The following is a 22,379-nucleotide window of genomic DNA, read 5'->3' on the forward strand; positions in this document are numbered from 1 at the left end:
TTTCGGTGAAAACTACGATTCCTTCCCGGTAATCGGCAAAATGAAGCGCTCATCGGTCCCATAAGCTCGATAAAGGACGAATACGCTAGTCCCGATGAAAACGGCGATCGGTGAAAATACGATGTCGAAGATCCCGATGACCTTGATCGGTAGCAATTCCGATGAAGCCGGCGATCGGTGAAAATACGATGTTGGAGATACCAATGTGGAAGATATTACGGACGGCGAATAGAAGTTTCCGCTTTAAAATTATAGTTCGTTGATCGTTGTCGCAAATGCAATGAGAAAAATGTGGGCATGTTTGCACAAAGGACTTTTTAACTTTCCGATTCAAAAACGTAACTTAACGTTTAAGGCTGGGCCCATAACCCTTGTTGGCAAAGTGTGGTTATGCGCGAGTACAGACGGAAAGAATACGAGAATAATGATCGGCAAAATAACGGATTTATTTAACGACAGCATATTGATCTCCACTAAAAATCATTGAAAACTACAGTCCATATTACGTCTAACATAACTGATGAAACAACGCAATCATAACACTAAGACAAGAACCACACAAAAAACAGGATCCCAAACAGTTCATATATATACACTTTACAAACATGTGCGATCGCGTCATGATTTACATATCGGATCGTGATCGATCCGGTTACGGTTGAGTTCCTTTAATTTGCATGAAAAATAAATAAACCTAACAGAGGTGTGGTAAAATATATAAAATTTAAACATCTGCTAGTTGCCAGTCAGCATCAATTGACTGTAGCAACCTATTTTTCATAATTATGTGCATTCTGACATGTTTAACCCTGCAGCGAACCGCTTATCCAAGACCTTACAGTCGCACCCCCTGGTGCATAACATTAGGAAATGAAGGGTTTTTTTACCACTCACCTGTTTTTTCAATTTTTTCTTTTCATTCTTCCTTTCTAAACAGTAATAATCCACATTATAAGTTGGAATAATCCAAAGGGCATCCACACATGCATTGAACAGATGGTACTATCCAATTTAAAATAAAATTCTGAAAATAAGAAAATTGAGTTCACTGCAAAGATAAATTCAGCAGGATTTGAAGAAGTTTTGAAGCCTCAGCCCAACAGAAGCAGTTGAACACTGTGCGCTATAGAGAAATGAGTTGATGCTGAAATATATACGACTGAGAACAGAATATACAGCATCACCCCTCCCCCACACACACACCGCAAAATGACAAAGTTTAGCAATGCAGAAAATGTTCTAACGGCGCTGTCATTATTATTTCACTAAGTAGGTTTTTGAAGTCCTTGTAGACAAACACGACAGTTAAATCCAGTTGGAGCAGGCAACACCAGAGAAAATTGGACCAAGATACCACATTTGGTGACTTTCTGAATGGTATCCGAACTCCATGCCACCCACTTCCTCTCACATGCTGGTCGAGCCCCCTAGACCTCTCTATGCTATAGAAGCAACAAACTTATTTCCTTAGAGCTTGTATGCACCAAGCCTTTTTTTAACATGTTAACTGGTGGGGATTTTGCCCCACTAGCTTTTCTATTTGCCCCACCAGTGAAGATAAAAAACAACTACTGGTGGGGCAAAGCCCTTTTCTTGTTTAGCTTCAACTTCAAACCCTGCCAATGTGCAGGGAGTCAAAGAAAAAACTCACACAAAAGGATTTCCCCATTCGCGAGAGCGATTTTTTATGACATCTTTTTTTTCCAAGAAAGGAAAGTTCAACTGAGAAAAGATAGTTTTCCACGGACAGACTTCAATGGAATAGTTCTTTTGCTCTCATAAAAAGTCAGACAAAGAACAGATGGAGAATGGTCAAGCAGGGCCGCAACTAGATGCTTGGTCACCCGGGGTAAGTGCGAATTTTGACATGCCCTTGTAATGTTGAAGGAGAGGTTTTAGAATGAAATTGGCCCCCCCCCCAGGGTCTAGCGCCCGAAGCCCGCCTGCTCCCCCACCTTAGTTGCGGCCGTGGTTATCAGAATATGAAGCGAAGAAAGGTCATGAGATTATATATTTTTGATAAATTTAATCCAATGATGATTTTGCCTTTACTTTATTCTCTCTCTCTTCAGGATTCTTACGATTATTTTACAAATGACACAAAAAGAAAATTAAAAGCAAATTTGTAAGATTTTTATTTATTTATTTTTTAAACCCTTTCCAAAAGTAACTCAGCATATTTAATTTCTTCACAAGTTTCACTCTTTGATAGATCTAGATTTTTTTGTCGAAATTTTCATTTTACGTTCAAGTGAAAAGAGGAGTGGGGGGTTCAAAAATCAAGAAAAGCTGATTCCACGCGGCCAGCTAGCAAGCACAATACCTCAACCAAAGGAAATTCTACTGGAAATGAAAGGGAACGAACTCATATATTGTACTTGCTTCTCACCAGCAGACCAGTTGCAAATGCTTCAGGAATAACACTGGGAAACGAAGCACTGACACAATGGAAAAAAACTCGGAAGGAACATGTATGCGAAGAAGTATGGTCTGCACGTCTAGTATAGTTGCCTTTCGACTCGACAAATGTAAATGTTTATGGCTCGCCGTGTTTCCATAGTTCTCAAAAACTTACAATAAACAAACTATTTCAGAGCCCACTTTAAAGGGGTTATAGCTTGCTGAATGTTTATGTATCCATTTACAATCATACTACAAATTATGGCTTATCTGGCAGCAATAATTGTAAAAATATTCATTTCAGTGACGTGTTTTGCTACCTATTAAAAAAAAATGAAATCCTACTGACACAAGTGAAACTTTTACCAAGTTTTTGGGGTTCCAGTTGAAATAAAAATGCCAAGTAATTGATGTTGTGCATCGAATAAATTAAATACTTAAACATTAATATGTATAGGAATTGCGGAGTCACCACACAGAGCCACAGCTTCAGAATAAACATTTATTTTGACGACACATAATGATTATCTGGGTTAATGAAAAAGTAAGACAGGCATAGAAATTTTCGAACTTCACGCTTTCGTGTGCAGTGACTCTCTGCTCTGCTGTTTTCCAGACGGTCGTCTCCAGTACCCGGGATCATTTGACACACTCGAGGTCGTTGACCCGACTCTTGGGGGGTCGTCTGCGTGAGACACCACACACTCCCTCCCCAGCGATCACGAGTAATAAGAGGTGATCGCGTACTATGGAATAGCATCAGTGATCACGAGCACTGTAGACGATCTGGAAAGTGGACAGTACGTCCAGAACGAGTGGTTCTGACTGGTTTCACAGCAGAATCAGCTGCGAGTCTGTCAGACGTAACTGCAGTTGGTACATTTGGAGATACGGGTACCGGCTCTACTGTCGGATTGACAAGAAATGCCGGTTTGATTTTCCTCTTATGTCCACGTTGAACACTTTGTCGGTCCGGCTGATCACTCTGTATGGTCCTTCAAATGGCTGTTCCAGAGGACGTTTCACCCTATCAGTTCTTACGAAAACGTGAGAAGTAGTTTTGAAATCATGGTGAACAAATGGAGGATGTCCTCCATGCCGTTTGATTGGTCGTGGCTGGAAAGTTTGGACGTGAGTTCTCAGCATTTGTAGAAACTCAGAAGCGTCAGTTGAGTTGGAATTAGCTTGTGCTTGGAAAAACTCACCAGGTAATCGTAAAGTTTCTCCGTATAGTAGTTCTGCAGGTGTGCACCCCAAATCTTGTTTCAGAGAGCACCGAAGACCGAGTAGAACTGTAGGTAATGCTTCAGTCCATTTATGGGTTTGGTTGCATTTCAACGCGGCTTTGAGAGGGCGATGCCACTCTTCCAACATACCATTCGCCTGTGGATGGTATCCAGTTGCCCTAACCCGTTTTGCTCCGATGAATTTGGAAAGCTCCCGGAATAGCTGCGATTCAAATTGGCGATATGGAACCAATCAGAGTACGGCGCTGTGGTCGACAACGCAACAAGTGTCTGGCATAGTTATTAGATCGGTTACTGCTGCTACAATGGCAGGTTATCGAGATTTAATTGAGTTTGAACGTGGTGCTATTTTTTTCTCCCAACCCTTTCTTCCTTTTGTTTCCTTCCTAAATTTATAAAAGTAAAAAGGACATAATCATTATAAAAAGGACTGTTTTCAGTTACTTTACTGCAAAAATGTCAGTTTTTTTTTGGGGAAATACGGTCAAACCCAAAGAGTATTAAAGAAACCCGAGAAATCACTTCGTTATAAGGAAATTTCGTTACAAAGGAATTCCAGATTTTTATATTGTTCCTATGTAAACCTATCCGAGGGATTAGAAAAGTTTTCTAATTTTAATAACTATGTAATCCCTGGCAACATGAATCAAATATCTGAGTACTACACATTATTCGGGTACTTTTTCCAACTGGAAGTATGCCTCTAGGACCAATGGTTCGCCAGTAAAAAATGCCTATGCATTACCTATGCGCCCTGTATATTAAATATAGTACTGACTGTTATGTAAAATATTGTGTTGTGTTTAAGCCAGCACGCACATGGCTTCGTTCGCCTGCGAGAGAGCGGCCGCATAATGAATCAAGAAGCCACTTGAAGGTAGCTTGTCACATCCAATGAAATATCATATTTTCACCGCATCAAAATTGAAGTCAACAAACTGATAATTTTCTTATTTGAAAATCTGATTATTTATATTTTCCGATGGGCTTCAAATCCTAATAATGAATCATTATGTTCACACGAACAGTTTTGTCACTGCGGATGATTTCTCTGGAATGAATGGTTCAAACAAATATTTAAAAAATTTTCATACGTATTTTAGTTCATTTTTTTAAATTCGTAGTAGGGCTACAACATGAACCTATATCCTTGATACATGTATTATTGTTGAAAACGATGTGGAAGGTTGAACTTTTCAATTGTGATTCGTTTGTGTGGCTACTCCCTCATTACTACTTTTATCCGCACGAAGAGAATAAAATTAACAAAACTGCTTGCTACCACTTTTTGCGATTTTTTTATCATTATAAGAATGCATATTTTGGAAGCTACGACTGATATTTCTCAATGAAACCATAATCTTTTACACAAAAAAAAACTAATTTGGAAATAATAAAAATTTCATCCAGTACAGTAACTTGATGACATTGTGCCGTCTTCAAGCGCAGAGTTTACATTGGTTGTTTTTACTTTATTTTATTTTTCGTTATTTTGATAAATTAAAAATTAATCAAATAAAAAATTTATTAATTAAATTCAAAAATATTTATGCTTCCGACAATTTTTGAATAATTATCTTGGAATAGGAAAACGGGGGGGGGGAGAAAGGAAGGGGGAGTAGAAAATTATCCATGTTCGCAAGGGGGGCCACAGGAATGAGAAATGATTCAAAGGGGGCCATGGACAAAAAAAGGTTGAGAACCACTGGTCTACTGCACATCATAATATATAGAGGTGTCAAGTGTTACAAATGTTTTATTAGATATAGAAGGTTAATAGTGACAACAACTCTTTGCAACACTACAATTCATCCCTTATCTCCCTATGCATTTTTAGAACACAAATCACTTGATTTTTTGAAACCGTATCAACCCTTTTTTGAGTGCAATATCTCACAATATGCTACATGCACAATGCAAATGAATTTTTCCCTTTCCCCCTCCCCCATTTTCTCAGCCTTCATCATTCAGTAGTGAGGTACAATGTGACTCAATGTCCGAACAGACCAACACTAATAAATAAGAACTGCCAATGCTATTAAGTACACTTTTCTGAATAACATACATCCCCCCACCCCATGCCAGAAGCATGAATGTGTGAATTCCAAAAACTTGGGGAAATAACATTGGAATGTTTACTCTAGCCATGTTAATCTATGGATGTCATTTTCCTAAAATGTTGCAACACTTTTCAAGAGGAGATACTTACAGGCGTTTCTGGAAAAACTTAGATAACAAAATAAATTATCCAACCAGCTGATAAACCCAAAAATTGAAAATACACACATTCTTGTTACCACACCTGACACGTGAGATATTACACATTTGCCAGACCAAGGTTATGATATGTTAATTTCATCCCCTGTCATAGCATGAGCAAAACAATAAACATGAACCACCTACATGCACGAGCCCACTGTTTTCAACATGTGGATGCCACATTTCCATTTCGTTATCTCGCAAATAGTATAGGATTCTGACTCGGTGAATTGGAATTCCTCTCCCCAACAATCACTTACTTCTTCTCGATAATATCCATAAAACCACAAAATCTGGAAAAGAAAATATCATATTATAAATGTATTCAAAGCAAGTATAGAAAATTAAATCAAACAAAAGAACCAAAAATCTAAATAAGAATAAAAGCTGCTGTAAATTGAAACCAATTTGACAGGTCAACCAATTACAATGAATATTTTGCCAATCATGGTAATACCACTGAAATTGATACAAGGTACATAAGGAAAATGAAATTTCTAATGATCAAGCATAAGGTTGCCAGACTTTGCAACTGATAAACTGGGAGACTCCAAGTGAATATCTAGGTAATCATCAATAAAAACTGGCACCCACAAGCCCATGAAAAGGACTACTATCACTTAACAATATGTGCAACTCTGTGCAACCAACATTCTTTTATGGGAATTAATGACTTGACTTGTTTTCTGTTTTTTTGTACCAACCTAGGGCTTTAGGACAAGAGGAGAAAAAAGAAACATACAAAGTTAGTGTGTTAGATTGTTAGTTTTTTAGAAAAAGAATTTGATGCATGAACATATATGAAAAATACCATACAATTAGAATATAGTAAACATCTTAAACATATATACTTTTAAATAGCTATACATATTCATGTGGTACCACACACAATAAACCCACACAGGTGCAGTCTTTTCACAAATTGTACAAATATTAAGTGAAATTTACAGTATATACAGCACAAGAAATTTTCTCAAATCAAACCAAATAGCTACATACAAGAAAAACAATCATACTTGCATGATCCAACTGAATTATCCATATAACAAAAATCACAATACATTTAGCAAAAAATAATTCCAAAAAACAAATGCATTATACACAAATATATACAAGAATTACAAAACATGTTTACAAGATATGAGTAGATGGAAAAAAAAATCAGATATATTTACATCAAATCAGGGAAAACTTTAAAAAAAAAACCAAAAAAAACACTTGACCATTTAAAAAAGGATGCATAAAAAATTAAAAAAAAAAAATTCAGAATCTAGGCCTATTACATTTAGATAAATACATTTCTAATCTTTTGACAAATAATTTTGGAGGAGCAATAAACATAGCTTTCCAATTACAATTCTGATTATTTCTTATACCAATACTTTGGAAAAAAATTAATGCGAAATTTATTCCAATGTTTGCATATAAAAAAGAAGTGATCGTTAGATTCTTGATCATCACGATAGTCACATTTCGCAGAGTCTTTCTGATTAATTCTGAACAGATAACCATTAGTCTGGGTTCTGTTTGACAATAATCTGTAAAATAATGTTTCATATTTTCTCTTCGTAAAGTAAGGAGAATATTTATTCATAGTATTGAAAAAACGTGATGCAAGTGGATAAAGAAACTGATATCTGAAATATTGATCAATGTGGATGGTCCAAGACTTATTAAGTAAATTCAGCACATCTTCAACATATGAAAAATCTGGAAAAGTAGGGTTTGCATTATTAATAGTGGTACGAGCCAGTTTATCTGTAATTTCATTGTAGGAGATATTCTTGTGACCAGACAATTGAAATGAATTCGGCCTGGCTGGAAGCATCTATTAAAGAGAGATATGTAGTAAAGATGGCTGAATGTGACTTTGGATTTACGGAGGCTAATGCAGAAATTGCTGATTTGCTGTCTGATAATATAACATAATGACGTTTTTCAGATATAAATTTTGAAGCAGCAACAGCAATGGCAAGACACTCAGCTGTAAAAACAGAAGAAGAGTCATGAACGGTAGCCTGGAAAGTTCTCATATTTTTATTGCAAAAGACACCGATTGTGGTATGAATTGATTTGGATGCATCAGTTGCAATTATAATTGAGTTAGACCAATGTAATTGTTCATATTGTTGAAATAAAGGGTTGACCAAGTTTTGATCTGTCGTAACCTGGAATGGCAGTTCATCAGTTGTATATGATATGTTGGAAATAATCCAGGGTGGATTAGCAAAAACTATAGGTTGAACTGGTATGAGCAGATGATTGTCCTGGATGAAATTTATGACAGAAGAACTAAACATGGGTAGAGAAGAAAAGTCACAGCTGTATTATTTAAAGAGATATAGATGGCTTCTTTCTCAGCCAGAGATATCAAGGAAACAGTTATTTTCCGGATATTATGCCGAGGCGAGCTCGGAAAGAAAAGTCATCACGTCCGCCGGATAGAAAGAAGCCATCAATATCTCTCTAAACCGTCCCACCCGGAGGCCATTTCCTGAAGTTAAGAGAGGCTACTAGTGCCTCTACTTCAGCGCCTCATGACACAGTGCATGAAATTAGGAAGGCAGAGTCATGTGTCTCCAGTGGTGTAGATGGTAGCATGCTTGCCCGGTATGCAAGAGGGCCTGGGTTTGTGTCCCGGCGGAGACGAGATGACTTTTCTTTCCGAGCTCGCCTCGGCATAATATCTGGAAAAGAACTGTTTCCTTGTATTATTTAAGTTGGCACTAATGAATTTGGAGCTGTTGTTGTACATTGATGCTCTGGCTTTAATAATTTGTCTTGATACAGATTTCATAATCATTAGTTCAAAAGGAGGTTTGCCAGAAATACGGGGTGATTATAAAAAAACTATCCCAACATATGGGCCCCTAACTATCATACCATTCACAGAAACTGAATGAAATTTTGGCATAAAGTATTTTGAGGTATGCGCTCAAGAATGATATGGAAAACAACAGTGTCACTCTAACAGTTACGGTTACAGTGAGAAAATTTCGAAAATATCAAATGACAACACCAAGTTTTTTGTATTGGAATGCGATCTCCATACTGAAAAACACTAAATAGCGTTGGAATGGCACCTGCAGCACGAAAATCCCCGGAGCTAGGCAAGGAAAAAGTAAAAAGGACTTTGCCGTGCACCAGAGCATTAATGTTCGTTTCATTCATCACACCGTTTCTTCGGCTGAGATCCCAGCCTGATTAGTATTCTGACAAAACGAGAAGAAGAAACCAAGAAATGCAAATTTCGGGTTCCACGTAAGACACAGTCATGACTGACGTCGTCACACTAGGTGAAAGAAAAGGCACTGCGAAATGCGAGCCACGTATGTTGCTTTCTGCCATTCCAAACAAGATGCCGCTTTCAGGAAAAAAAGTGGGGAAATCGTAAAGATTTATTATCGAATGGACAAAATGCCGCCGAGACATTACGTGTTTACCGCAGAAACCATGGATTACGGCGAGGCCCGTGCACTGTCAAAGCTGTACGGGACTTGATTCATAAATTTTAAGAAACTGGTTGCACATACGATCGACCTGAAGCTGTTGCAGAAGTTCATCAGACGATAAGCACAGTTCGTCCCGCAAGTGCACGCAGTGTTTCACGTGTTCTGAATCTGCCGAATTCAACTGTCCGCAAGATTCTGTGCTCTGTTCTAAACATGTTTCCGTATTGATTCCAGCGTGTCCAGATGTTGGAAGCGGGAGACTATCAATTACGGCTGGATTTTGCGAATCAATTCCTTATCCGGTACGATGAAGATAGCAGCTGGCCTTTACGCATTCTGTGGACAGATGAGGCTCATTTCTCGTTAACTGGTAAGGTGAATTCGAAAAATTGTGTGCACTGGGCAGACAATAATCCACATGATGTGCTTGCACATCCATTACACGAGAAAAAAGTGACTGTGTGGTGTGGTATAACAAGTACGTTCATCCTCGGCCCTTACTTTTTTGAAGAGGTTACTGCCGGTGATCTGCAAACATGTACAGTAACGAGAGCTCGCTATCTGGACATGTTAACTCATTACGCGATTCCCGCATTGCAACGGCAAAATGCTCTATCGGAAGTTGTGTGGATGCAAGATGGCGCTCCTCCACATGTAGGGTCTTCAGTCAAACGTGTCTTAAGTCAACAGTTTGGTGACAGAGTTATCTTCCGTCATTTCCCGTTTCCGTGGCCACCAAGGTCTCCTGATCTCACACCAATGGATTTCTGGCTGTGGGGCTATTTGAAATCCAAAGTGTATCAGTTTCGTCCACAAACTGCATCTGATTTGAAAGATGCCATCAGAACTGCGATTCAAGAGATTCCTATTGCCATGGTACGTGCTGCAGTGCTATCCACCATCTGCCGCATGCAAAGTGTCATCGTGTGTGAAGGAGGTCATGTGGAAAATTTGTGAAACACAATAAAATGCTTTATTTTATACTGCTTCTCTGTCCTTATTGGTTGTCCTCACTTTTAGCCTATCTACCGCCGGTGATTTTCATTCTACAGTTGCCGTTCGAACGCTATTTAGGGTTTTTCACAATGGAGATCACATTCCAATACAAAAAACTTGGTGTTGCCATTTGATATTTTCGAAATTTTCTCACTGTAACCGTAACTGTTAGAGTGACACTGTTGTTTTCCATATCATTCTTGAGCGCATACATCAAAATACCTTATGCCAAAATTTCATTCAGTTTCTGTGAATGGTATGATAGTTAGGGGCCCATATGTCAGGATAGTTTTTTTATAATCACCCTGTACTTAATAATAACGGTATTGGAGTTGAAATGGGTAATCCGGATGCAATTCTGAGAACTTGACGATATAATACTGCACATCTGTTTAAATTTCGTTGTGAACAGTTGTGCCAGAGTAAGGAACTGTAATTGAAAAAACTGCTGATGATATTTGATGCAACAGCAAGGAGTTTACTACCAGGGGCTCCTCTAAGACGACCAGCAATGATTTGAATTATGTTTAATGTTTTTATGCCTTTTTTTAGAATGTGATCAACCTGAGGATTCCAAGTTTCTGGTCAAAGATGACACCTAAAATCTTGATGTTTTGTACTAATGACTGAGGGTTCCTATTAATGGCTAGATTCCAAGTACCAATAAAATTTTTCTTTGTAAATATACTATACGAACACTTTTCAACTGACAGAGTAAAGCCCCATTCTCTTAACCAATCAGTAATCTTCAACAATGCATTGTTGATATTATTTTCATGATATTATTTATGTCTTTATTACTACACCATTATAGTATGTCATCTGCATAAACAAACTGATGGATAGAACTGGGTAATTGAACAAACATATCATTCATATATAAATTGAAAAGCCATGGCGATAAAACTGATCCTTGAGGAAGGCCTCTGTCAAAATTGATTAGATTTGACTTGTGATTTCTCCAACTAATATAACATTTTCTTTCAGATAAGAAACTTTTCAACCAAACAATAAATTTACCATAAAAACCTGTGGATTGAAGTTTATATATAAGAGCAGAATGTATTATAGAATTGTATGCACCCTTTATGTCTAGAGAAACTAAAATTCCAATCTCTTTAGATTTGAAAGTATAAATACAAATACAAATATACAAATACAAATACAAATACAACGCCACAACAGGCAAATTGCCCAACGAGGTGGCTGACTTACGAACATCATGGATCCCCGAGCCCCTACCTACTACTGCTACACCACACATGAACCCCCCCCCCCCGCAGAACCCCCCAACGAATCGGGTACATGCGGGAATGTGCGTGTACGTGTAGTGCAACCTGACGTAAAGTTTTGTTTCTGTGTAATGCTTGTTATGTGTAGTGCTGTCATCTGCCCCCAGTTTTACTAACTATGAGTGAAGTGTTATGGTTGAATGGTTTACCGTTGTAGGACTGTTGCTCTCTGTGGCGAGACTTCTTAAAGGGGAGATCGGCTCGCATTTGCGCCTTGAAGTTGGGAACCACAGAAAACCAACTTCAGCCGACCACCACTGTGGGGTTCGAACCCGGATCCTCGCATCACGAGTCCGGCACTATAACCACTCGACCACCACAGCGGTATGGACAATATTGCACTTTAAATCATTTAATAAATTTTGTGTCCCAGATTTAGATTTAAAAGCATATGTGTTTGAAGGGAACAGTTTATATTTCAATGATACCCAGTTCAATCGAGTATGCGTTCAAAAATCTTCATAATTGTGTTTGTGAGAGTAAGTGGTCGATATGATGAAGGGCAAGTAGGTGTCTTGTTGGGTTTGAGAAGAAAGATTATCTTTCCCTTCTTCCAATCCAAAGGAATGGTGCCTGATGACCAAATCTCATTAAGTTCAGAATTAAGGAATTTTAGATGATCATCTGGAATTAATGAATAGGCATTGCTGTTAATTGAATCAGGACCTGGAGTTGTATGTGGCGATTTAATAATTGCTGTCTTCAATTCAGAAATTAGTATTGGAGAATTCATATCTGTGGCAAAGTTTTGACAAGGACCACAAAAGAAATCAAAGTCTTTATGGATATAAGGTTTGATAAGGGTTTGCTGTAAGAGTTCAGTTTGTTTGTAAGGATCACTGATGACTGTATTGTTATGATGAAATAACAAATTATCATCATCATATACTTTGGAGTGAATAACTTTGTTTTCTTAAAATGGTAAAAATTTTTTGATAGGCAGCATGTTTATAGAGTTTATCTTCAAATGATTTATTTCTTTGATTTCTCAGAGTTCTTTTAAAAATAGCTGAGTTTTTCTTATAAATAATCCAGCATACCTGACATGGACATCTCCGGTATTTAAGAAATGATCTTTTCTTTGGTATTAGCAGCATACGTAGATTAGCATCAAAATAATCATTGTATTTGAAATGATGACGATTTGAAAATCTTTGAGCCTCCGTGTTTATTTTTAACAAAATGAAAGTAAGGAATATTTTCATCATAGTTATTCAAACTGTCATTAAATGTTCTCCAACTAGTATATTTATAAATACTGGATGTAGATCTTGCTTGGGTTTTCAATTCTAATGTTATTGGAATATGGTCACTATCGTACAGAGTGGAAAAAAGAAAAATGGCCAAGACGGGCTCGGTTGTGCGTAAATGCCTTGAAATTCCACTTGTGCGCAAGGGGTTTCGTGCCTGACTTTCAGTTTTAAATTCCAAAAATCTCCTTCGTCATTTTGATTCGAACTCCAAATCTTTGGCATTTAGACATCATTTCCAACTATCAAATCCAAGCAGTTTTTGCAGATTGTGAAAACGCGTCGCTGAATTGGTTTTGCATGCGTATTATCAACACTAAAAACCATAAATTTTAGGTTGACAGATACAAAGAGATGCATTGTTATGGACATTTCAAAGTGAAGACTTACGTGAGAATTTATTGCACTTTTTTTAGAAATCAGCAGATGCAGTGAGTCTCTAATAAACGGATTTAAATTGCTTTTAATGTAGTCATATGCCTTTTTAGAATTTTTTTTCTAATGTCCACAACATTGTTCTTGCAGGATAGGAAAATTGCATTGAAATTATTTTGGATGTTCCAGGCCAGTAGTAGGGCAGTTAAAAGTAAGCATTACAGTATCGATTAAAAAAACGTTAAAGGAGTGGTGTCAATCTTGGAGGAAATCCCAATACAGGGGCGGCGCGAGCTTACCTGCCGCCCGAGTGCGAAACCTCATGTGCCGCCCCTACTGGCCACCCTTGCCAGGAAGCTGATAGGGCTTCGGTGAAGGGCACCTGGAGATAAACCTAATTTTTTTTCAGAAGAAAGCCGCACATCATTGTTTATAGTGCAAAATGTGCGTGACCATACGTCCCGCTTTTGAAGTAGAAAATTTTTTGTCTTTGTTAAAATAATTCTAGAACAAAAAACATTCTTAATAAATGCCAGATAACTTAATCCTCTTTAAAGAGCACTTATTTTTGTGAGCCATCATCACTTACCCTGTAAAGATGATATTTAACGGGGTAATTTTTATTAAGAAAGTTTTTTTAAAGTTGTTTCTGGTATTCCAGGGGCCAGACAAGTGAAAAACCAAATTTTTCCTTTGCATTCATTTGACTATTGTGGATCAAATTCTGAATGAGGGTATGGGCCCCTAGGCTGGGATCTTTTGCAGGCCCCCTCCCAGTCAGATTTCTCATGACCCCTTCTATAGTTAATTTGTAGCCTGAAAAAGCCAAAAAATTACGAAAGATTCCCTGACGTAGGAGGTGGCTATGGAGGGAACAATAGGTAGAGGCGCAAAAAATAAGTCCCACACGGGTACAGGTTTTGTCTCGAGCCGCCCAGATAGCTTACATTTTTGTTTCTGGTATTACGATCAGAGGCCTTGTCTATTTTCTCAACGTTTCTGTTGTCAAGGTATAGTATGACTCAAAAGCGTGATGTCGTGAATTTTTACTGTGTTAAATTTTGTTGTCTTAAGTAAAGTCTACACTGCCGTCCCTTACAACCTGCTGCCCGGGTGCGCCGCACCCCTTGCACCCTCGCTTAAGCCGCCCCTGTCCCAATACATTATCACAGTTATGTAGTTTTAAAAAATTAAATTTCGCAGGTATTTTTCCCCATGTATGATTTGATCTCTTGGAGTTCGTTATAACTGAATTCGACTTTATTTCTTTTCAGCAGAGGCAATGGATTGGCAACCCCTTTCAAAATTCATAAAAAATACCCTAGAGCAATCATTCTCTATTCGATTTTTATAAATATATTCCCCATCAGACCACTCAGTGCTTGCTGAAGATAGCTTTGTGCTAAACTAGATGGTTATCCGTCTGTAATTGCATGAAAATGATGGGTTTTTTTACAATTTAGCTTTCATTTGTCATTCATCTACTTCTTGGATTACATTTACTACCAGAACTCAAAAGAATGTCAATGAATGGTCAATAAATCTTTGTCTGTTTTCTTTGTGGCAGCCCTCTTTGAATGAAAAGTCTGAACGCACACAATTTTCTTTCTTTACAGTTATTCTATTTCATTTAAATCTCTTCTATAGTTTGTGTCAGGGCCTACTATCACCCCCAAGTCGTAAAACCACCAAGATTACATGAACCACTTTTTTTATTTCCTTCCTCATGTTAATGTTACTTGACTGGGGAGAAATTTTTTTAGTCAGAGTGACTAAAAAAAATTTAATGTCACAAATTTCTTCGTGGCCCCCATATCAGTAGCCGTGGCTCCCCTTTTGCAAGATTTTCATCCGTGGCCCCCCTGGAATATCCTAGGGCCCCGGTTGAGAACCACTGCAGTAGACTCTCAATCTGGCCGTGCACTAATCCATCTAGCCCATAGTTTCCTAAACTTTTTGGTTCCATCCCCCCCCCCTTTTCAGAAATTTTTACTCTCATCACTCCTCAACTCAAGCATATGCTATACCCGTAGCTCCTATCGCCCCCTCGATAATTCCATTTCCCGCAGGGGGTAATATTGTCCACTTTGGGAAACACCGATCTAGCCCATCCAGGGATCCAGCATTTTTATAAGGTTTTTCCTCAAGTATAGAAGAGGAAAACATGTCACTGCATGTCTGTCGCCAGAAGTTTAAATGGTTTAAATGGGCTTTTTCAAAACTAATTTCTGGTGATCCTACAATTTCGTTAATCCAACACACCCTGGTTTGATAGGGTACAACAGATATGATGACATGACCACAGAAAAAAGATTACTACTGCAGGGAGTTCCACACCAAGGGGCTATCATACCAACCTCTCGATCATTATAAAAAAAAGTGCAGTTTTGAATCGGCAATAAATTGTAGGTCCCTTTCTAATTAGCCCTCATGTGTAGAAAATGACCATGGTGCAACAAAAATGATCAAATTACCCTGGTTTGATATGTGCCAGATTAGCAAGAATTTACTGTATTTGTAGGCCTTATACCTTTTTGATCAAGGATTTATAAAATCTTTGGTGATTATTGAAATTTTAAAAATTTGTTCTCTCAAGATGGCAAACTCTTTGACAGAAGTAGCCAAAGCGTTGGATACAAGATCCAGCAAAACTGATCTCACAATGGTATATATTTAACACAGTCATCTAAGTTACATGATTATAAATCAGACATAGATCACAAGGACAATGTTCCCGGGAAGGGCAAAAAATTGTATAGGTTTGAAGATTGTCCTGTATTTTATGGGACACGTAAATTTTTTCCATCTGGTTCTTGAGAGGACTGATCACTTCCACCCACTCTTTTTTAGATCTGTGCCTGTCATAAATTTGTGTAGAAAAATTTAAAATTAAGAAAAGCCTAGTCACTGTATCATGTGCTCATCTGATTTCTCAAAAGTTTATGCAACAAAAAACATTTCCCTTATTGGAATACATATTGCACTATGCAAAGGTATTACCATCAAAGCTCTGTGATACAGTATGATTCATCTTGATGCTCTTTATTGTGTGTTGAAGTCCCATCATGGTGTTAGGTATTGTTTGGTTTCCTATTTCAGTATATATTAAGTCTCGTCAATTCTATCAGAAGTGGTTTGTCCTTGGTGCTGTTTTATGTGCACTTCTAGTCACATCATCTTGAAATTTTTTGGGATGTGTTTTCACAGAGACAAGGTAGGATTGAGTTTTGTTTTTTTCTTCAGGAATTCATAATAGAGACCTGCGTACCCAGTTTCTGGGTACAGCAGGTTGTGCCTTAGTCCGATAGTTCCCACGGCGATAAGTCCTGCGTTTCCAGTATGTATGTCGACGAGTATATGTCCAGCGGCGACGGTGTCCTGCGTAGTAGCGCCCTGCGAAGTATCGTGAGTTGTGCAGCGGTATGTACCCCGACGGGCCCGGTATCGGCTCCGTAGTCTGCGTGTCCACATGCTTGGCTCGTGAGTTCACGAATGCTGTAGGCTTTGACCTCGTTCCTATACTTATAGGAAATAACGGAACTTGTCCCTCTGTGGACTCTGTACCTTGTGCCGTTAGATAAGTGTACTGTCCGTGATAAGAGTGCTTGAGATCCTGATCAAAGTGCATGATAAAGTTTAGCCTTCTGAATAGAGCTGATCTGTTTACGACGTTCGGATACCAGTCGAACAGATCTTGATTAGATGTTATGAATTCTGAATTTTGTTCTTCCATTAATAGGAACGAAGCAATAAACCTTTAAAGTATCAAGCAACAGCAATAAACCTTTGATATACCTTTGAGCATCATACATTTTTACAAGTGGATTTTCCCATTTGGAAAATTGCAACCTGTGGACAGGTTGACCTGCTACAGCCTGGATGTTCTTTAGTGAGCAAAAATCAAAGAAATGCAACAATAAATAAAGTCGAAAGACCATTGTCTGAATGAGCAAATTATTCATGGATTTCGTGATAGCATATTTTATCACAAACGTTCAGAAAGATACAGCTGTCAGTATCGAATGTGTCAAGTCTGTACTCCTCATGCTCAAACGTGAAAAGAAAGACAAATGCACTGTAAAAATTGGTTTCTTTACCAAGGCAATTCACCAGCTCATATGGCTGTCTGATAGTCTTTAGAAACATTCAAGATGGCGCTTGTGTCTCAGTAGATGGAAGAAAACTTGCTTAGAGCTAGTATTCCAGGTAAAGAGTTCCATAAATGTTTCCAGAAGTAAAAAAAAATGCTAGAACAATTGCAAGATCAGCGAAGAATACTAAAATGCACATGATTGTAAAGCTCAACACAACTTCAGAAAAAAAAAATTATTATAGTTATTTTTGAGTGCACATGGGTATTATTGAAGTTTTTTAGGCAGTTATATTGTTTTTACACATTTGCTTTTTATTTCAATCTATGAAATGCAATATCAATTCTTAGGGAAAGCTTCTGAGGAAACAGGTGGTACCAAAACCAGATGGTGAAGCCATGTACAAATAGAAAGACCTTAATATTGGTATGGATCTGATAGTGTATGGAAAAAGCATCTGGATAAACAGACTGTGATACATGGACGAAGGTCAGTCTCAAAAAAATATTAGATGAGTAATTCTGCATATTTTCTCTGTTAGGTTCAGTTGGAAGAGTGTGTGTGTATGATGTCAAGTGAATGTGATGTTATACTCACATGAATCGTGTGCATTTTTTTTATTTTTGTTTGACAAAACAAAAATATAATTTTTTAATAGAATTTTTTTTTTGACAGCAATATCTACTAAGGGGCCATTCAAGTATTGCATAACTAGAATTTTAAGGATTTTAGAACTTTTCTGCCCTCCTTAATAGCAAAATCAAACAATGATCCAAAATGAATTTTTAATATGTGGTAATTTTAATGTCTAAAGTAGATGACATCATAATGGGTCTCGAGACAGTGGAACTTCTCTCGAAGGTCACCTTTGATCGATTTTTTCACATGGTCTAAAAATTTCCTGTGCGTGTTATTTAACCTATATTAAGCAGCCACCTCTCTGAAGGGTTGTTTTTTTTGAAGAATGAAAGTCTGTCATCTTAGAGAGGTTCCAATATAAAATACTAAACTGTGATTGAGAGAAAAACTCCATTCAATGTGTGTGCAACGTAGCAGACAACAATGGAGACAATATAGTGTTAATTCCCCCCACCCCAATTAAATTTATGAATATTCTTGTGAATTTACAGTGTGAAAAAAAATTGACACTCAATATAACGACCAGTTGAACGTTCAACCCAACAAACGAGCAGTTAATGCTCAATATCATGACCTCTATTGAAAGTATATCCATCAAAAACTGGTATTATATTTGGTGGTCTTAAAATATAAAAAAGGACATATAGGATAATAGTTATATGGATATATTTAGGCCCTATATTATTGGTTGTTGTAATGGAACGGTCGCTATAACATGTGGTTGTTATAATGAGCCTTGACTGCATGAGGTCAATCCCCTACTTTCATTCTGGAGGAAAGGGGGATGATGATGCTTTTTCCTTTGTTTTTGCTTGTTGTTGATTCTGTGTTGATTGGTATGGTAGCTCACATCGATGAGACACTAACTTACTGTGCTAAAAGAGATGATCAAATACTCGTGAGCTAGATATCATTTTGGTCCTGGTAAGAATTTTTCTTTAAACAGATGCAAAACAAGAATGGTGTGTAGAGGACTGCTAAGTATATTAGTATTTGCAGGAAAAGTCTCTATACAAAATGGTTAACACTCAAATCTATCAGCAAGAAACATAAAAAGAAAAAGCTGTTATGCATCAGCAATTAAACTGTTTGTCTATGTGTGATCAGCCTTCGTGCACAGAAAATACAGTGGTGCAATGAAAATGATTGAAATGATATTTTTGTGTTGGCAAATGCAAATTTTTACACATTGTTTGCTGACATAATCATGATTCAAACTTCTCCCCCACCCTTGCCATCAGAAGTAAATAATAGCAACCCCCACCCACCACCCTCAGGACTTAGGCAGTACTTGGATGCCTTCTCCCCAAGAGTCTAGAGCATTTGCCTAGCATGAAAGCATAAATAGACTTTATGTAATTCTAAATATTCACTTGAACATTTAACAGATATCATTTGAATCTTCTCCAGGAATATATGACAAGTGCAGGAGTTGTGGTGAATTCGAAAATTGATGATGTACCCGAAAATTCCTATGGTAAGAAATTGCGGGAAAAGGCTGCAAAACCACGCATGGTATCTCATAATTTAAATGACGAGAAACTATGGAAGTTTCTGAACAAGAATCAACAGGTTCTGAGGTTTTACGCACTCTGGGATGACACCAACAATGAGCCAAAAGAAATGAGGAAAGTCAAGATTCATGTATGTGGGTATAGATTCATTATTAATAGTTTCAATTTGCACCAATGCATCTCAAAACGATAGGATCACCTGTTGAAAATGAAAAACCACGAAATGACAAGTACAATATCGTGAATTTATCTGTAGGGAAAAAACACTTCAAACAGAAAAATAACAAATGTTCACATCAAGCAAATTAAATTTTGGAAACAGAACACAAGTTTGCAAACCCTATCTCAAAATTTGCTTCAACAAACAAAAAAAAAGATTTAATGTTTAAAAATCTGATAGGAAATTTCTGCACTTTTCCTTAGTATTAGTTCATAACCCTTCTTTAGCATGTCTTTTTAACAGGTTTCTGTGTATATAATGTTTGCTGATTTTATGTTTTTTATTTGGATAAAATACAGTAGCTACTTTCAATTCCATCATAGACCTTTACTATTTGCCACCTGCATATTCTTCTTTCTCAAGTATATCTCCCATCCTATATATTTCTAATGGACTGCAAAATGATTAGTCTATAATGGGGATTCCCATGCCCCACAAGGGGGCAATCTGAGTTTTTCTATGAAGGTTTGGAATCTTTCAAACTCCCTTTATTTTTTTATATCAGTTCAAATTTTTAATTTTTGAATGATTACTTCATTACTTTTATTTTTCCCCTTCAGTGGAAGGGTTTTGACTAAGGGCTCTTAATGTTTTGTGCTCCCAGGAAAATTTGTGCCTGTAAGTCTACGGACCCCCTGTGCCAATGAAATTCCTTTGAAAAATATTCTTTTTAAAGCAATGTAAAAACAATTGAGTTAATTGCTTTCTCGCCCAAGCACTTGAGGACTCCTCCCCCCGAAGACTCCTGATTAAAAGAACCACTGCTTTTGATAAGTAAAAGTAGACAGAAATGGGGGAGGGTGGTGTTAAGACCCCTTGTTTTAAAATTTAAGGAGCAAAGCAAAAAATAATGGTTCTTGCATTTGAAAAAAAAAAAAAAAACTTCATGGAGCTATGAAGTTTTGGGAGATGTACCTCTCTGACAAAAAGTACAGGGGAGACATCAGGATTTTAGAGATGCTTTAGTGGGGCATAGCCTAAAAAATATTGGGAACCCCACTGGTCTATAATGTGAATGCCACTGTCTAGTAAACTCTCCAAAAATGGAATTTCCAGCATTCACATTCCTGTTGCCTATGCCAAAATGTATGACTTCTTTATGCTCCATATACCTTGGATTTGACGAGCTCTCATGCCTGGACTCTAATTCTTTTGAAAAATATTCTCATTGCTGCAGTGTTCTTCAGCTGCTCAGATTTTTTTTTTCTGTATGCACTCCCAGATTGCAAAATAAGCTGTTCAAAAAGTTAAATCTTGATATAATGATACTCTGGGAACCACAAAAAAATGTCGTACAGGAATTGTTATTTTTATCAAGAAGGCATCATATTAGATTATTGGTTTCATATTAGATTATAGCCATGTCCTAACGAAACAAATTTTTTTATAGGGATTTATCATTTTTATCATTGTAATGAGCTTTCACTGTACTATCGTAGAATCGTTTGGATGTAATTTATGAGGAATCCATTACCTATAGCATTACATGTAAGAAAACTAGGGTGGAACAGATGTCCTGGTTTGACGAGGACAGGCCTGCTGGTTTGTTTCCCTGTGGCCAATGTGATGTATATAATACAGTAGTCTCTCACTGCAGTGTGACTTGTTATAATGCTCATTTGGATACATTGTGCCTTTTGTTAGAATAGGGTTACCAGATAATGAAACTCAAAAATGAGAACACATGCACACACTCCTAACAATGCCACACTTACTTATGTTTGAAATAGATGGCACTATCATACCAACAAAGAACAACTGTTTCCAACCTAAACAGGAACGCTTATACTATTAATATGTGTACAGTATTGTTTAGAGCAGTGGTTCTCAACTGGGATACCTCAAGGGGGCCACGGAAGAAAATGGAAAAAGGGGCCATGACAGGCGGTTTGGAGGGCTTCAGAGAGCTGAGAAGAAAAATTAAGGTGTGAAGAAATAAAGCTTTTATATTAGTGACTATACACTTACAGAATCCAACAAAACCACCCATAAAACCATGGCCGTCTTAGGGCATGGACCTACCCGGCCTCACCGCCTACATTTTGCAACAACTTCCCTAGGATGAAGTTTTTCGCAGGTCCCTGGCTAGATTTTTCACAGACCACCCCCCCCCCTTCTCTATATTGAATTATAGGGTGAAAAACAAAAAATGATAAAAACCGTATCAGGCCCCAGGCTGCAGCTCTGACTGTCCCACTCTTGTGAGGGGTCATGCCCGGGACCCTCATGTCCATAAGTAAGGTAGGGACATTATATTTGTATAGTACAATAAATTTTGAAAATAAGTATGAAATGTATAGGCTGTTTATTTCCAGCTATGTATGGGACTTACATAGTATCACTTTGCCTTGGGGGGGGGGTGCGTGATGTTAAGACGGTTCTGATAGAACTCGGACTAGCGGGGAGATCGATAAATTTTAGGCCAGTGGTCTGGATGCCAATTTTCTGTGCAAAATTTTCGTTCAGTATAAATTCAATGAAAAAATTATTTCAATACATATAAAGGATCTTGCTTCTAGATGAGAGTTGAAGACTCGGGGTAAGATTGGGGGGGGGGCACAGGCAAAAAAGGGTTAAGAAACACTGGTTTAGAGGGATGTTTTTCATCAGAAGATTTTTTTAAGGAATCACAGCATGTTTCACC

The 22,379-nt window shown here is 37.6% G+C and overlaps 2 protein-coding genes across 2 annotated transcripts in view; one reads left to right on the top strand and one right to left on the bottom strand.

Moving 5' to 3' along the window:
• Positions 1-22,379, top strand: part of LOC149074088 (EF-hand domain-containing protein 1-like) — a 49,673-nt gene that overhangs the window by 17,552 nt on the left and 9,742 nt on the right. The window contains exons 2-3 of the mRNA XM_089246456.1: positions 17,713-17,851; positions 19,412-19,645. The gene's annotated coding sequence lies outside the window, so the exon portion shown is untranslated. The remainder of the gene's footprint in view (positions 1-17,712; positions 17,852-19,411; positions 19,646-22,379) is intronic.
• LOC149074089 (uncharacterized) lies at positions 3,304-3,774 on the bottom strand. The gene has a single exon (XM_089247315.1). The coding sequence runs from the start codon at positions 3,772-3,774 to the stop codon at positions 3,304-3,306; it is 471 nt and encodes a 156-aa protein (XP_089103441.1).

This window comes from Pholcus phalangioides, unplaced genomic scaffold, assembly GCF_987345545.1.
Source record: "Pholcus phalangioides strain wild (caught in Gottingen) unplaced genomic scaffold, Ppha-v1.0 ptg000017l_1, whole genome shotgun sequence".
NCBI lineage: Eukaryota > Metazoa > Arthropoda > Arachnida > Araneae > Pholcidae > Pholcus > Pholcus phalangioides.

Excerpts from the sequence above, each read along its gene's own strand:
- LOC149074089 (XM_089247315.1), bottom strand. The coding sequence starts at position 3,774 with ATGTTGGAAGAGTGGCATCGCCCTCTCAAAGCCGCGTTGAAATGCAAC.